This window comes from Chelonoidis abingdonii, chromosome 3, assembly GCF_003597395.2.
Source record: "Chelonoidis abingdonii isolate Lonesome George chromosome 3, CheloAbing_2.0, whole genome shotgun sequence".
In the NCBI taxonomy this organism is placed as follows: domain Eukaryota; kingdom Metazoa; phylum Chordata; order Testudines; family Testudinidae; genus Chelonoidis; species Chelonoidis abingdonii.
In genome coordinates, this window is record NC_133771.1 from 199,438,143 (window position 1) to 199,454,176 (window position 16,034).

Sequence of the window (16,034 nt, forward strand, 5' to 3'; positions counted from 1 at the left end):
GTCGTGTCCGCAGGTTTGGTCGATTGTGGCTCCCACAGGCTGTGGTTTGCCACTCCAGCCCAATGGGGGCGGCGGGAAGTGGCAGCCAGCACATCCCTCAGCCTGTGCCGTGATTGGCTGAACTTGCGGATGCGGCAGGTAAACAAACCAGCCCGGCCCACCAAGGTGCTTACCCTGGCAAGCCACGTGCCAAAGGTTGCCAGTCCCTGAGCTAGGCAGAGAATGTACTGGCCAGGTACATCCCAATACATAGAACAACTTATACAGGCATGCAGGGTATGTCAAGAACATTGATGAGTAACCAAAAAGAACCACTATGGTCTTATGAGATTCCTGATCAACCATGGCACAAAATATTTGCAAACATTTTTTAATTTGGCAAATACTCATATCTACTCCTTGAGAACTACTTTTCCAAATTTCTAGAAGTTTTGCATCAGTCAGACAAATCAGCACATTGTGTTATAGCTAAACTGAGAGCTGTATTTGCAAGACATAGAATCCCAAAAGAGTTAGTGATTGACCAAATTCAGTTTCCGAGCATAGAAATGGGTAACATGGTGAGATCTTGGGGTGTGAAATACACTCACTCAGTTCTGGATAGCCACAATCTAATGACTGAGAGAACCATTCAGATGATAAAAATCAGTGTTTCACAAAATGGCTGCTTCAGGTAGAGGTTCCTACTTAGTGTTTCAGAAGAGTGAAACACCCCACTGAGAGGTATAGAATATTGTCTCTCAAGGTTGCTGAAGGGAAAGATGTTAAGAACAACTCTTCCATCCTCACATACATTGCTACAACCCAAAATACCTCAGAGGGCTCACACCAGATTAAAACAGCTACAGGAACGACAGAAGAAATACTATGACTAGGCAGCTAAGCCACTATCTGCGTTCCACGATTGAGAGCCGCATGCATGGAAACAACAGAAGGTTGGCAACCGGCATAGGAGGTAACTACAGGAGCCAGAGTCATATCACATTGAAACACCTACAGGAGACAGGGACAGATGTCACAGAAGGCTCCTAAGACCTGACTGCACAATGCCAACAACAAATACGTAACAGATATCTAAAAATCAGAAGAATCAATGAGCAGCAAGCAGATCAGAATTGACACCAACCTCTTCTGAGAAAACTGCATCAGAACCATCAGAAAATGAATTCATAAGAAATGGATTGCAGGTGCTCACGCCAGTATGATACCAAGTCTTGTATGACAGTTGTCTACAGAGATGACAGAAGCAGACTGAGCCAGTGGTAAAAATTAAGTGCCAGCCGGTTAAATGTTAACAATCTCAGACCCAGGCAGGTGAAGGTTTAACAGCAATCAGTGCTGTAATTATCTATTCATGCCTCAGGCCTGTTTGTTTGAGAATCTCAGTTATTTATTGAGACAAATTTAAAGAATGAAGAAAGGCTGATGCAGCAGTATAGTGTATTTATTGTCTCTTTAAAATTAGTCGTTTAATCACCAGAAGGCCTCCCATTATCAGGGATCTCTCACATGAAGCAGATACACGCAGGGGTTGTATGCTCAAAGTTTGTAGCAGCCATCTTGTCATGTAATTAATAACAAGAGTACTGGTTTAAACTTTATATCCCTGGTCCTCCTCTGTTTCCTGATGTCTGTAGCACACTCATAAAGGAAGATATTCTCAGCTGCCTGACAATGCTAGAAAGCAAGACACTCCTAGTGTAGACACGGTTATACTGGCGAAGCTGCGACCATTCCCCGTATAACTTGATTTGCTCAGGGTGGGTGAAATAAGCTAGTACAAAGTCACTTTGCCAGTATAAGCCACCAGGAGCGCTTTGCTGATATAGTGTATGTAGTAGGAAGAGGGCCTGAAACATAAGCCTACATATCAGAGGCCTGGCGTGAGGCCTGAACTAAAGTAGTGGTCAAGCTTTGTTGATGTAAAGCAAAGAAGCAAAGTCAGGTTTTGCCTGCTTGCAAGCAGAAAGAATCTGATAAGAATAGGGCTGATATTGCAGAAATACACATTCCTAAGTAGTGTTAGGAAACTGTACGCAAAAACATTCCAGAAAGGTGGCACCAGAACACCTCGAGAGCAAACGTGTTCCCCAAAGAGAACAGGAACATGCTGACCCATCTTAAGGAAAAGGTCAGGATGACAGCATGATGGATAGAGATTTTTTGATCGAATCAAGTCCTTTAGAAGTTAAACAGTGTTGTCAAAGAGCTATGATCTGTATGCGACTTGAAAGTCTGGCCTCAGAGCTAAGTCCTCCATTTTTCCATAGTCCATAGCAAGCAAGCGCTTTCTTTTCAACAGATAAATACTTCCTCTCAGCTTCTGTAAGCAAATGCAACAGTGTTCTCCATGTTGTCATCACGGATTTGAGTTAGTATTGCTCCCAGTCCATAGTCTGAGGCAAGGTCAAACAATGCAAGTGCTGGACTATTTTCAATCAAATCTTTCACTGTTTGAAAACAACTTGTGCAACAGTCATCCAGGCCAAACTCGAGATTCCCTGGAGTATGTTTGTAACATTGACTGAAGTGTTGTTCAGAATAAACTTGGCATACCATGACATAAAAGCTAAGAAAGCATATAAAGTTTGTGTCTCTCTCGGAGGTGGTGCTTTTGTAACCACCATGATGTGGTGCAGGTCAGGTTTCAGTCCAGTTTCCAAAATTATGTGCCCCAGAAACAACAACACTGTTTGTCAGAACTGGCATTTGGCCAAATTTGGTTTCAGCCCTGCTGTGGTGTAGTACTGCATGGAAATGTTTTTCATGTTCCTCACAAGTCTTCCCAAAAACACAATAATTTCATCCAAATAATACTGGATTCCAGGCTGATTCTTCAGAATCATTGACATCATTCTTTGGAAAGTGCTGGGTGCCAATACAAGTCCGTATGGTGCATGTTTCAAGCGGAACAGAGCCTCAAGCATAATAAATGCTGTGAGATTGCTCTGTCCTCCTGTAGTATAACTTGGTGATAAGCATTCTGTAGATCGAAAGTAGAAAATATCTTTGTGCCACAAAGATCCACCAATGCTTCGTCTGTGTGTGAGTGGATAGCTGTCAATCACAATGGCTTTATTAGGCTCCCTTCAGTCTATGCTAAGAAAATACCTCCAGTCTCTCTCTTTATCGCTACTATTGGTGAGACTCATTCAGATGCAATTTCTTCAATAACTCCATGCTGTACTAATTTCTTAACCTCTTGTGCTACAGCATTCCTGACTGAGAATGGTAGAGAGGTAAATTCTGTCATACAGCTGTCACTTGGGGTCAAAATTTAAATTTTGTGAGCAAACTCAAATGCATGGTCACGGGGCTCCTCTGTGCCACCCTTGTTAAGAGCAGACACCAGAGTTTGTGCTGTAGTGGTGCCAGGGAAACAAATCGCTGCTTAGGATAGCAGTACCGCTAGGCATAGGACAGAATCCTGCCGGTACATGTTATGTATCAAAAGTCACGGTTGCAGGTAGTGAACCAAGCACAGGGATGTGGTTCATCAAGTAGCACACTAGGTGTAAGCTCAGTTCAGTAACTGACACCTGTCCAAAGTATTGCAGGCAAATCAATTCAGGTAGTATAGAAACTGCTGAGCCAGTGTTCAACATTCATTCTACCACCTGGGACTTCACTCCTGCTGCAGCAGAGACATGAACAGCACATGTTATTTTATCCACAATGTCTGTGAAGCTGCTTCCATCCACACCCAATGCAGTAATCTCTGGCGTGCTAGCCACACCTACTTGTTGATTAGGCTGGGTTGCTTCAGCAGACCTTAGGGAAATGTCCACTCTTTTTGCAGGCCACTGAGCTCCCTCTGCAAGCCTGCCTGTGTAGTCTGTAGTGTGGTGTTACATTCACAGTGGTGACATTCTTTTCCTTGTGTGTTTTGAAATTGCTGGGCATGTTACTTCTCATTTACATTGCCCTTGTAATTTTTCAGCTGCCTTGTTCTAGTCCACATGTAGTGGTTGCCTGGCTTGCATCGCACCTGCTGTACTTGAGCTCATTATTTTCACCTCCACCATCACTGACTCAATGTGATTAGCAATGGTTACAGCTTTCTGTAATGTCAGTTCTGGTTCAAGTAATAGGTGTTCTCTAATACGAGGCACAGCTGTTTTCTCCATGAGCTGATCTCAAATAATTTCATCTGCCATGTTACCAAAATCACATGTGACAATCAGTTCCCTTAGAGCAGCAATATACTGATCTGCCAATTCCCCTGGTTTCCACGCTGGTGGAATTTATAGCATGCAGCTACCACAGTCATTTTAGACACACACACAAAAATTAATGCAATGAGTTCTGTATCATATTTATTATTCAGAAGGGAAGAGTGTAAAATATACGCCGCCCTTCTGCTCCAAGGCACTAAATAAACAAAGCACATTTTCTTGCTTCAGAGAAGTCTCTGTCATTAACTGCAAGGACATCGTACTCAGATACTCTTATCGAAGCATTAAAAGCAATTGGAAGCTCTTCTAGGCTTTGAAGAAAGTGTACAGGTGGATTCAGGGGCAGGAGAGCCATCCTAGTCACCAATTTGTTGAGCAGTGGAGGCCGAGACCAAAAGAGTGAAATCCAGCATCAAGCAGCTCCTGAAGCAGCTGCTGCAGCAGCCCCTGGCCTCAGCACATACAAATGCACTTACCCTTCCTGCTAGTTCTCTAACCTCGAAGACGACAACTCCCAGAAATCAATACTGTATCTAGCAATATCACACTGTGCTCTGCTAGGCCTTGTTTGCACACTGAGGGGAGCTGGACTGGGGACTCTCAAGTATTCAGAGAATGTCCCCACAAAGCATGGCAGGGAGGCAACTGACCATTCATTTAATCAAAGAATCAGCATTGCCTTTGTTGCAATAACCTGGAGCTACCCCTGAGCCCTGAGTACTTTTCCAGGGGAAACCCCTCATTTCACACGCGAGTCCCAAGGTAGATTTGGATCATAGTCAGGGTAGGTCAAAGACAAAGAAACATAATCAAAAGAAGAAATAAAAGATCTGGTCCTGCTGATGTAGACACTGCTCTCTCTCTAGCTTCCAGTCCTTTCTAGGATGGACACTTCAAGCCACCAGAAAAGGATGTTTTTCTTTCTCCTGCACGCACCCTTAGAAGTTGTATGGCAGGAAACAAGAGCTGATTTTAAAGTATTTTTCTTCACCTTTGTATCTCCTCTTGCGGTTTTCTCCAAAATTAAAGGTCTAATAGTCTTTAAAAGGCTGTCATAGGTTCATTTGTAAATTCATAGATTCCAAGGCCGGAAGGGACCATTGTGATTCTGACAGCAGATCTTTTAGAAAAAACAGCCAATCATGATTTTAAAATTGCCAGTGAAGGAGATGCCACCACAACCCTTGGTAAGTTGTTCCAATAGTTCAGTGGTTCTCAAACCTTTATTTTTCATGGACCATTTGAAAATTGCTGAGGGTCTCAGTGGACCACTTAATGATCTCTCCAAATGTTCTTTGTACCATTAACTATTGTAAAGCGCTTTGGATAAAAGTGCTATATAAAAAAAAACCTTAATAATAATTAACATTTTTTGTTCTACAAATAAAAGCACACAACTCATATTTTAATATCAGTCTTCTTACCTTTCTAATGCGATGGATGTGCCTCTCTCCCCTGCCGCAGCAGCCCCCGAGCTGGGGCTGGGAAGGAGGGCCTTCTCTCCCCAGCAATCGCAGCCCTAGAGCTGAGGAAAAAGTCACCTCTTTCTCTGGTCGCTGCAGCCCTGCACGTCCCAAATTTCCCCACCCCCTCTTCTCACACCACTGTCCCCTCCCACCTACCCCCTAGTCCCCCCAAGTCCACCACCTCACATTACATGTGTGTCTTCTCCAGGGTCCAGGCACCTAATTAGTGGGTGACCCTTCATTCTCTCATGTGTGGCTGCCCAAGCGCACACCTTAGAGCGAACTATCCGTGGACCACCTGAATGGAGCTCGCAGACCACTGGTGGTCCGCAGACCACAGTTTGAGAACCACTGCAATAGTTAACTACTCTCACTATTAAAAAATTATGACTTATTTCCAGTCTGAATTTCTCTAGCTTCAACTTCCTGCCATTAGCTTATGTTACACCTTTCTCTGCTAGACTGAAGAGCCATTATCAAATATTTGTTCCCATGTAGATACTTATAGACTTTCTCACAGTTCTTGCACAACAAAGTTGTGAAAAAAACACCCAGAATGTGGAGAGAGACACGCTGATAAGCTCTGTCAGCTTATATGCAGAGCATAGTCTCCTGAACAACTGATGGGAAATAACTGGCAGATAGAAGGGAATTCTGGATACTGGCATGAAAAGAAGACATATCGAGTTCCACCTCAAAATAAATTATTATTCTGCTGGAAATTCAAATTAGCAGCCCAAGCTACTGACCTGCCACCTTCAGTTCCAAAGTGGCTTCCGCATAAAAGCTGCTTGATCGGAAGAAACAGATAAACTGCCCATGGTCAGAGGGGGTGATGTTGCGTATATGCAGGACAACACTTCCATCCACAATACCATCCTTCAGCAGCTCTGTTCTGCCCTGATAATTTGGTATTTGCTGCTCAGCCTGATCTTTTTCATGCTGATACAGATGGACAGGTTCAGAGAACTTGGATCGGTACCAGCGCACCTCCATCCCTTGAGCACTCGTGCTGGGGGAGAGGTGACAGGGTAACAGGGCATCTTCACCTGCAGAGACCATGATGGGATGATCAGGTCCAATCACCTTGAAATTCACTGTTAAAGGAATCAAGACACACAGAAAATTAGACCAGAAGGGAGCTGGATTGCTTTCATAGGTAATGAATGGTGATCTCTCACAACTGCCTAGGCTGCAACTTGACCAGCTAAAACTGAGCTCATGGTGTCTCACTGTATCTGCACTGGAAAACAGGTCAATTTAGGACAGGCTTAGCTAGCACATGTTAGCTGACCCTTGGGCTAAACTCAGCCACTTTTCCTAGCCAATGCCAATCCAGAGAGAATTAAAAAATGGGTGACTTCTGTCTCTAAATTTTGTGAGCTGGTTAATGTCTGCAACCAGAACAATTAACCTGTGGAAGACTGTTTGCTAGACTGGAACCGAGGCAGGTGGCCTCTAGAGAGAAGGATGATACAGAATACCTGAAAGGAGAGGCTGTGTCTGTGACATGCTGTGGAGCTTAAGGCCTGGTCTACATGGGAAAGTTTTACTAGTTATGCAGGTGTAATTATACTGGTATAACTCCTATGTGGACACCCTTTTTCTGGTATAATAGCGATCTTTTTCAGTTTGCCTTAATCCCCTTCCCCAGTGACATAAGCTAAACTAAAAAAAAAACAAAAACGTATTTTGTTTTATATTTGTAACTTGCTATGTATCCTTTCAAATATAGATATCTGAAAAACAATAAAAAAATAGTACAAAATCCTTCTGTACCCCTTCCACTTTTGACATTGTCTGCTTAGTAGCACATCACACTAAATACATTTACAGCATGTGTCAGTCACATTCAGTTCAAATCAATTTGTTTCATATATTTAATTCATTTGTGTAAGAGGCAATTCAAACAGTTCATAGATTCCAAGGCCAGAAGTGATCATCTAGTCTGATCCCCTGTGTAACACGGGTCACAGAACTTCCCTGTATTTCACATTGCTGACACCCCTGCTGGAATCCTGTGTCCAGTCGTGGTGCCCACAATTCAAGAAGGATGTTGATAAATTGGAGCGGGTTCAGAGAAGAGCTATGGGAAGATTAAGGAGAGACTTGATAATGAGCTCTTCAGTTTAAAAGAGAAAGCTATAACACAATCCAATGGCTGGCACAGACATATTTATAAATAAATAAATAAGAGGTGAAAACAGGGGGAGTTTGAGTGGGAATGCAGTGGGATGAGAAGGAAGGAGGCAAGCCCCCATTCCATAGGGGGCAGTGAGTGAAGTTCTTGTGAGTTTTGTGAGAGAAGCAGAGTTCTGATTAGGGGGCAGGGCTTCTCTGATTAGGGGTCTATAAAGGCAACCAAGCAGCCATCCAGTGGCACAAGAACCAGCAAACAGAGCTGAAAACAGGGGTGTTTGAGTGGGAGGGAGTGTGTGGTGGTCTGTTTTTGGTTTAGTGTTCATTTGGGGATGGGATTTTGTTTGGGTTATTGTTTTTTTCTCCTTGACAGGAGCTTAGGTGGGAAGGCAGTGACAGATACAGCTGATACAGAGGCAGCAGTGGTAGCGAGAAAAGGAATGGGAGAGACAATGAAGACAATCAGATGTGGAAGCTGCAGGATGTAAAAAGAGCTTGGTTTGTATGAAGTGCCGCCTGTTAGACTAGATGGAAGAGAAGATCAGAGACCTGCAGATGCAAATGGAAACTATGCTTGTTGAGTTTTGACGGGGATTCAAACAGATGATGGAGGGAAGACAAGAGAAGACTGACGGGAAAAATCAAAACTAGCAGATGCAAGCCGCACTGATGAACTGAGAGGAGACTGCTGGGTGAGGAATGCGGCCACTAGAAGCATGTGACTGTGAGAACCAGGCAGAGGGAAAGACCAGCTAATGAAGGAGAAATAGAGCTCAGGAATAGGTTTGCTGAGTTGCAAAATGAAGAAGGGGCACAGCAGGCAGTCACAGAAGGTGGGAGGTCAAGGAAGAAGAGAAGAACGGCTAGTCCTATGAAAAGAGGGGAGGGATACAGGATGACTCACAAAAGATTGCAAGTGTGAACAAAAGACAAGAGAACTTGCAATCAGAAGGAACAGGAGGAAGCAGGGCTGGCTCCAGGCACCAGCGCAGCAAGCTGGTGCTTGGGGCGGTCCATGGAAGGGGGCAGCACGTCCAGCTCTTCGGCGACAAATTAGCGGCAGGTCACTCAGTCCCTCTCGGAGGGAAAGACCTGCCGCTGAATTGCCACCGAAGAATGAAGCGACACAGTGGGGCTGCCGCCAAAGTGCTGCCGATTGTGATTACGGCTTCTTTTTTTTTTCCCCGCCGCGTCGGGTGGCAAAAACCCTGGAGCTGGCCCTGGGACGAAGGCCAGAAAATCACATCAAAACCAAGAAAAAGAAGGTCTACATGATTGGGGAATCCCTACTAAGAAGAACAGACAGGCCTGTCACCAGAGCTGATCCAGAGAACAGAAAGGTGTGCTGTCTGCCAGGAATTAAGATATAGAATATGGACCGGAGGCTGAAAAAGACTCTAATGGGAGCAGTAAAGTATTAACTGATTGTCCTTCACATAGGGAACAAATGATACTGCTAGATTCTCACTGAAATGCACCAAAGGAGACTATGCCAAACTGGTGAAGACACTTAAAGAAATGGAGGCTCAGGTGATCTTCAGGGGGATTCTGCCTGTCCCTAGAGAAGGAGAGTGAAGGCAAAACAAGATTATGATGATCAACAGATGGCTCAGGCAGCAGTGCTACAAGGAGGGCTTTGGGATATTTCATGACTGGGATGCATTCACGGACAGAGGACTGTTCTCATGGGATGGACTCCACCTGAATAGGGAGGGAAATAGACTGCTGGGATGGAGGATGGCACAACTGATTAAAAGAGCTTTAAACTAGGAACCCGGGTGAGACTGCTGGGAGATGGTCATGTAATCCCCATGCCTTATTCTAATATTGACCAGCAGGAAAGTCAAGAGAGAATACACCAATGGAGAAAGGAAGAGCAGTATGTAGGAGAATGGACAGTAAGAGGAAAGATAGTGCCAATACCAATTAAGCTAAAGTCAAGTAGGCAATACTGTAAGTAGAGTAACTGTACTCAATCGGGTGAGGAATCTGAGTGAAGCCAAGCAGCAACAGTTAAGATATTTGTACACCAATGCAAGGAGCCTGGGTTACAAAATAGAGGAACTAGAACTACCAGTGCAGGAAGTGAAACCAGATATTATAGGGTTAAGAAAAACATGGTGGAATAGTAGTCATGAGTGGAGTACAGGAACTGAAGGGTATGTGCCGTTCAGGAGAGACAGAAATAAAGGCAAAGGTGTTTTGTACAAAGTATGTCTTGTGAAGTATCATTTTAAACGTATGGATCTGTTGGGCCTTAATATGCTGTGGATGTTATGTACTATCATTGTATGTGAAGTTATGAAGTATTGCTATACATGTTACTGAAATATGTTATGAGGTTGAGAGATGCCCACAGCTGGCCTTTCAGTAGGGACAAAGAAGCCACTATTGCTGGCCAGACAACTGTTAATGGCTCATCAACATGCAGCCTTTTATCTCAGAGACTTCTTGGAGAAAGCACGTATGCAATGGGGCAGCCTAACCCACATCACAGCAAAGACCTTTCTAGCATCTAGAAGGAAGCATAAAAGAGAGAGACAGTGACATCATCTCTTGGCCTCGTTCCCCGCCACCTCCATCTCAACACCTGGAAGATTGTCTGGAAGACAAAGATTTTAAACTATGGAGCTTGGTCCCAGGCTGGAAGGGTGTCCAGTCCATGTATTAAGGAACTGTAAGTTACCTGTAAGATCTGTTAGGGTGAGAGACTACTTGATTCAAATCTTACTTAGTCTTTTAAAGTTAGACTGCATTTCTATATTTATTACTTAGGTAACCAACTTTGATTTCCGTGCCTGCTACTCATTATCACTTAAAATCTTAGTTAGCCTTTTTTGAATCTCCATCACATTGTTGACTCTTATTTAAGGCTAAGATTTTGGTATGGGTATTTTTAATAAAAGTCATGGGCAGGATGTAGGCAATAAACAATAAATTATGAGCCCAAGCCCCTTCATATGGGGCTGGAGCCTGAGCTCCACGTCCCAGGGCTGAAGCATTAGCTCTGCCACCCGGAGCTGAATCATAATTTTCAGGAAGTCATGGACATCCCGTAAAATCGTGGAATCCATGACCTCCATGACTGACTCATAGCCTTATTCATATTCAATCAGTGATCCACTATAAGCCCCGGATCCTTTTCAGTAGTGTTACCACCTAGTCATTTATTCGCCATTTTGTAGATGTGCATTTGATTTTTCCTTCCTTAGTGAAGTGCTTTGAACTTTATTGAAATCCATCCTGTCAATTTCGGACCAATTCTCCAATTTGTCCAGGTCATTTGGAATTCTTATCCTGTCTCCCAGAGTTCTAGCAACCTCTCCCAGTTTGGTGTCATCTGCAAATTTTATCAGCATACTCTCCAGTTCATTATCCACGTCATTAATGAAAATATTCAATAGAGTGGCAGAAATTTAAGATGAGACAGGAGGAAAGTTTAAGGTGAAACATGATGTAAAAGTCCACTGGGTACAGGTTACACTGAGACCAAGGGGGGTAAAAAGGGAGAAAAATCAATATCTTCTCCTGCCTCCCCTCCAAAACAAGGATTTTATTTCTCAAATTTACATAAAATGCTCTTATTATGAAAAGTTTCAAAATAACAAAAGAAAGATCAATGATATTAAAACTGTTCAGAAAAAGTAGAATACGCTCCGTGACAGGCTTCCTACCTGGTTCCAGTGTAGAAACATGGACAGTAAAAAAGAAAATGAGGTAACTGGACAGACAGGGGTTGCCCATGGCACAGTGCGGGTGGAAGGAAATCCTCATCTTCTTTGTAACTTGATCCAGACCTCAGAAAGGAAAAGAAAAAACAAATTCCAAGTGAGCAACGTGCTTGAATTTGGGATACAAATTCATTGAGCACAATATGAACCCTAGGACATGGGCTAGTTAATAATTGCATCAAAATGTGCATGTTTGCTACTGCTTTTGTCAAAAGACATGTTACAAGACATAGCAAAACTCAGCTTCACTGTTCACCATCTCAAATTACAGTCCAATATTCTGGACAAAGACCTTCACCCTGACAAGCCCCACCTCCCCTACATCTGTATCACCCGGATGAGCCACCCCCCCTCCGACACCCTCCCCACTGAGCCCCAACCACCCCTGGACCCCCACCCAAATGAACCCCACCTTCCCTGCACCCAGACACCCACACACACACTGAGCTCCAACCACTTTCACTTGGCCCCCCCTGCAGACTCCTGTTGCTCCTGCACCTGGAACCTCCCTGTGCATCCAGATCCCCCGCTGAGCTGCCTGCACCCAGACTGTCCCGTACAGAATCTTCTTACCCCCATCTGGATCTCCCCACACTAAGTCCCTCTGCACTTGTATCCTGCTGCCAGGCTGAGCCTCCCTGCCCACATCTGGTGTGCCTGGCACAAAGGGGGCAGGGGCCCAGGGTGTTTCTGTAGGAGGCATGGCCCTTGTGCTGTGTCAGGGTCTGGTTCAGGGTCTGGTTCAGCCTCACTGCCAAGTCCCTGTCCCAGGGGGGCATAGGAGGCTTCAGGGTATTCTCCCACCTCCATGCAGCCTGCCATGGTAGAGTTCCCACATTTATTTATTTTTAAAAAAAATGGCAGAATTTTAAAATATTATGCACAGAATTTGATGGAGAATTCCCTCAGGAATAGGAGGTGCTGTACAGCTGTGATGGTGGGACTGTGAAGGGGGTGCTGGACAGTAGGGGATCTGGACAGGGGGTATGGTGTGCAGGGTACTGTGCAGCTGTGGTGGGAGGTCAGCGGGAGGGGTCTCTGGGCAGGGGGTTCTGGGCATAGCGGGTCTGGGGACACTGGGCATAGGGATCTGTGGGGAGGTCTCTGAGCAATGGGGAGCTGGGCATAGAGATCTGTGGGGGAAGTATCTGGGCGAGAGGGTGCTGGGCATAAGGGCAGGGCACTGGGCAGCAGTGTGGAAGGGGCATGCTGGCAGCACAGGGCTGGGCGGGCCAGTGTGCGTCCAACAGTTGTGGATTTGTAAACAGTGCCCTTGTCCTGGGCTGAGTGGGGCCACTCCCACTGCGCTGCACCTCATTGCCCCTAACTGGCCCCTCACTCTGCAGACCGCCCCTCATCACATGCCTTATTTCCCCAATGGGGGCTCACAATTATGTTTGGTGCCAGGCCCACAAAAAATTAATCCAGCCCTGGGCCCAACATGCTGGAATTGACCCCTCCCTGCACCAGCCTTATTGAATCTGGCCTACTGCTTTTCCCTTCTTCTAGTCTCTTAGAGCAGAACTTCAGTGGTGTGAGCTGATGGCAAATACACACAGTGAACAGAGAAGGAGGAGGAGAGAGCACACATTCCTCTGCCAGCTTGCAGGAAAAAAGCAGAAGTGCTGGAGTGTAAATCCAATTCCAGGAAATCATGCAGAAGAGCGAACAGACAGACACTATTTCAGTCTGTGTTACAGGGTCGCAAAGATCTCTGAGCATTTTAGACATTTCTGCAGCTATATTTAAAGTAAGTAACTGAGAGCCTCAGATGGACTCTCGCCCATAGGAACAGCTCCCAAGAAGGATAACAGAGCCATCACCCAGAGCAATTGAAGGCTGACACTCACCTTCCTGCTGGATCCTACAGGGAAGGGCAGAGGCTGGTGGCAGAGAAAGGGCTCCCAGCTACAGCTGCATGTCTGACTCCAGTCTGTTCAGACAACTATTGGATAAAGTTCAACAATTTTACAGAAATTGAAACATTCTCCAGGCACCCAGCAGCTTCCTACTGAAAGTGAAACCATTGCTGGTAAATTACTGTTCGTGATCACACCCCTCCTGTCTGCCTCTGATCCAAACATCCCAGGCAAACTGCTGCTGGAGTGTGCAGGGAGAACTGGTAGCTGCAGGGCGGTGAGCTCCCAGGTCCATGCAGCCTGCAGCTGCCCCACTCACCTTCTTTGGCATGTAAGTACACAAATAAAGGATGCTGCACAAAGCAAACAAGGTGTGGCCAGTACCCAGAGCACCCAGGGGCAGTATTTGCAAAGAAAGAGCTTGATTGGCCAAGTGGGATAGCTGGTGAGTGCCAAGTGGGATAGCTGGTCTGGGTTTGTCTCTCACACCAGAAGATGCTGGGCCAATAAAAGATATTACCTCACCCAACTTGTAAAACAATAACTGGAAATCCAGGCTCAGGGTCCTTCCAGCCTCTCCCTGCCCTTCCCCATCCCACCCAATACACAAGGGACCCCAGGCTTCCAGCAGGAAAAGCCCCTCCAACCCCACAAAGCAGTGTCTTTTTTAAAAAGCTGTTAAACCAAGTAGTTTTAATGAATAATCTTTCAAAAGTTGAACATGAATAAGACGGAGCTTTGAAGCAGTTTTGTAGCTTTCTCACACACACGTGCACACACACCACTTTTATATTTAAAATAACCAAAATTCATGACAGTTGTAATTTGTGGAGAAGTCAAACTTTTTGCTAAAGAACCCAGTAACTATAAATTGTTCCTTTTTTAAAAAAGTAGGAAGGAATGTGGGGAAACATACTGCTTCATTGCCACGTAATTCCTCTCCTTCGCACGGTTACTCAATCCTTCATGCTGACACGGCTTTTGTCTTTTAAAACATTATTTTTTTATTGCAACACACATGTAAATACAGCGTATCTGGAGTGACGTTTCCCTCCATACTTTACATAAAATTTTATTGTAAACCCTCAGATGAAGAATGTCATGTTCAGGGTCTCAAAAGTGGGGGGAAGGCAATGGCAGAAACCCATCTCAGTGTCTCCTTGGGAGGAAGAGGAGCCAAGGAGGCCAGCTAGGCCGTGACAGAGAGCCTAGGGCTGGAGTCACCTGGACAGACACCTCAGATCGCCTCCTGCTGCAGCAAGCAGGGGTCACTGCACAGATCTGCCCCAATGTCACCTCACCTACTGCCATGGATCCATAGGATTGGTGCTACTGTACACTCTGGCTTTGGAACAGTTTCTCAGGAAGCCCTTTGATGTGCCAGACCCCCCAGAGGTCTCACTCCTTTCTCCAGGGTCAAGACCCTTCCTCCAGGGTCAGCATGGCTTCACTGCCTCCTGTGACTGGACCTTTGGGCCTTCAGCACTCCTGCTTCACACCAGGAGCAGTCTTCAGCAAATCCAGCTGAGATAGACTCCTGATGGAGACTTGTGTATACTTCAGGGATTACGGCACCTCACCAAGCATTTGCAGTGACATTCAAAGCATTGACTAATAAACCAGGGTGACGGCCTGTCCCAAATTGGGTGGGACAGTCCAGAAATGCAGAGTTCAAGTCCTGGTCCTGGGCTGAATGATTCCAGGGCAGCATCTCCCTCTGAGTCATTTCTTGCTAGGTGTCAATGCCTGGGCAATTGGGTTTGCCGTCTTCTTCTCAGCTGCTCCATGGGGATGGGGATTAAGGCCCAGAAAGCTAAGTGACACCGACACTTGTGTCTCTTAGCCTACCTTGAGAGCAAACAGTCATTTTTCACCCCACTGAGTAACAATGCAGCATGTGGGGTAAACTGAGGCATAAATAGTATTCATAAAATTTTTACCAAAAAATCCCCACTTCATCACAGCTCTTCCCCCTTTGAGACTGAACTGAGCAGGGTCACATTAACCAAGGACCTGGGGAAATTTGAATTCCAAATATCATCCATAGATGTCACAGCATCTTTCCAGTCTCCTTGGTAGCTGTCCTACCAGGAACTTCCAAGATTCTTATAGCTCAGTTGCTAATGAGTCAAGCTCACTCTTTCCAAGACACAGTTCAGCACAGTGTCTTGTCCTCCCTAAGGTCTGGTCTGGTCTGGTCGATGACACTAGCTAGGGGGCACATATGGAGTTTTCATTCTGCCCCATCCCCAAAACCTTTGGGTTTGGAGCTGGACTGCCACTCCCTCCTCCCCATCTACCAAGGAGTGAGGAGGGCAGTGACCCTACATTTCTCCATGTGTCAGCCACCTTGGCTGCAGCCTGGCGGGCCCTGATCCTAGACTGGTGTAGAAAGTGACCCCTTGAACATTTGGTCTTAACCCAGCCAATGTCTGGGGCTCTGGTTTCCAAGGATCTGGTGAGGCAGGTGTGCAAGGTGCTCCTGCACAGTGGTTGCCCCCCTCTGGAGTCATGTCCCAATCCCAGGGCTGTGCGTATGCAGGGAGCTCATTTCCTCTCTTGGCGTTTGTGACAGTGTACCCCATAAGGCTTTATGGGGTGGAGGTGCTCATAAATGTATGTACAATATAACTGGAATAGGGTTTTGCTACATATGCCATGTAA

At 45.5% G+C, this 16,034-nt stretch overlaps 1 protein-coding gene across 1 annotated transcript in view; it reads right to left on the minus strand.

Moving 5' to 3' along the window:
* The window catches only part of LOC116840010 (butyrophilin subfamily 1 member A1-like), a 33,875-nt gene extending 20,434 nt beyond the window's left edge, over nt 1-13,441 (minus strand). Inside the window, exons 1-3 of the mRNA XM_075063488.1 lie at nt 13,362-13,441; nt 11,455-11,577; nt 6,391-6,738 (exon numbers count right to left, since the gene is read on the minus strand). Coding sequence (XP_074919589.1) covers nt 6,391-6,738; nt 11,455-11,554 — 448 coding nt within the window. The 5' untranslated portion in view covers nt 11,555-11,577; nt 13,362-13,441. The remainder of the gene's footprint in view (nt 1-6,390; nt 6,739-11,454; nt 11,578-13,361) is intronic.
* Nucleotides 13,442-16,034: the final 2,593 nt, after the last annotated feature.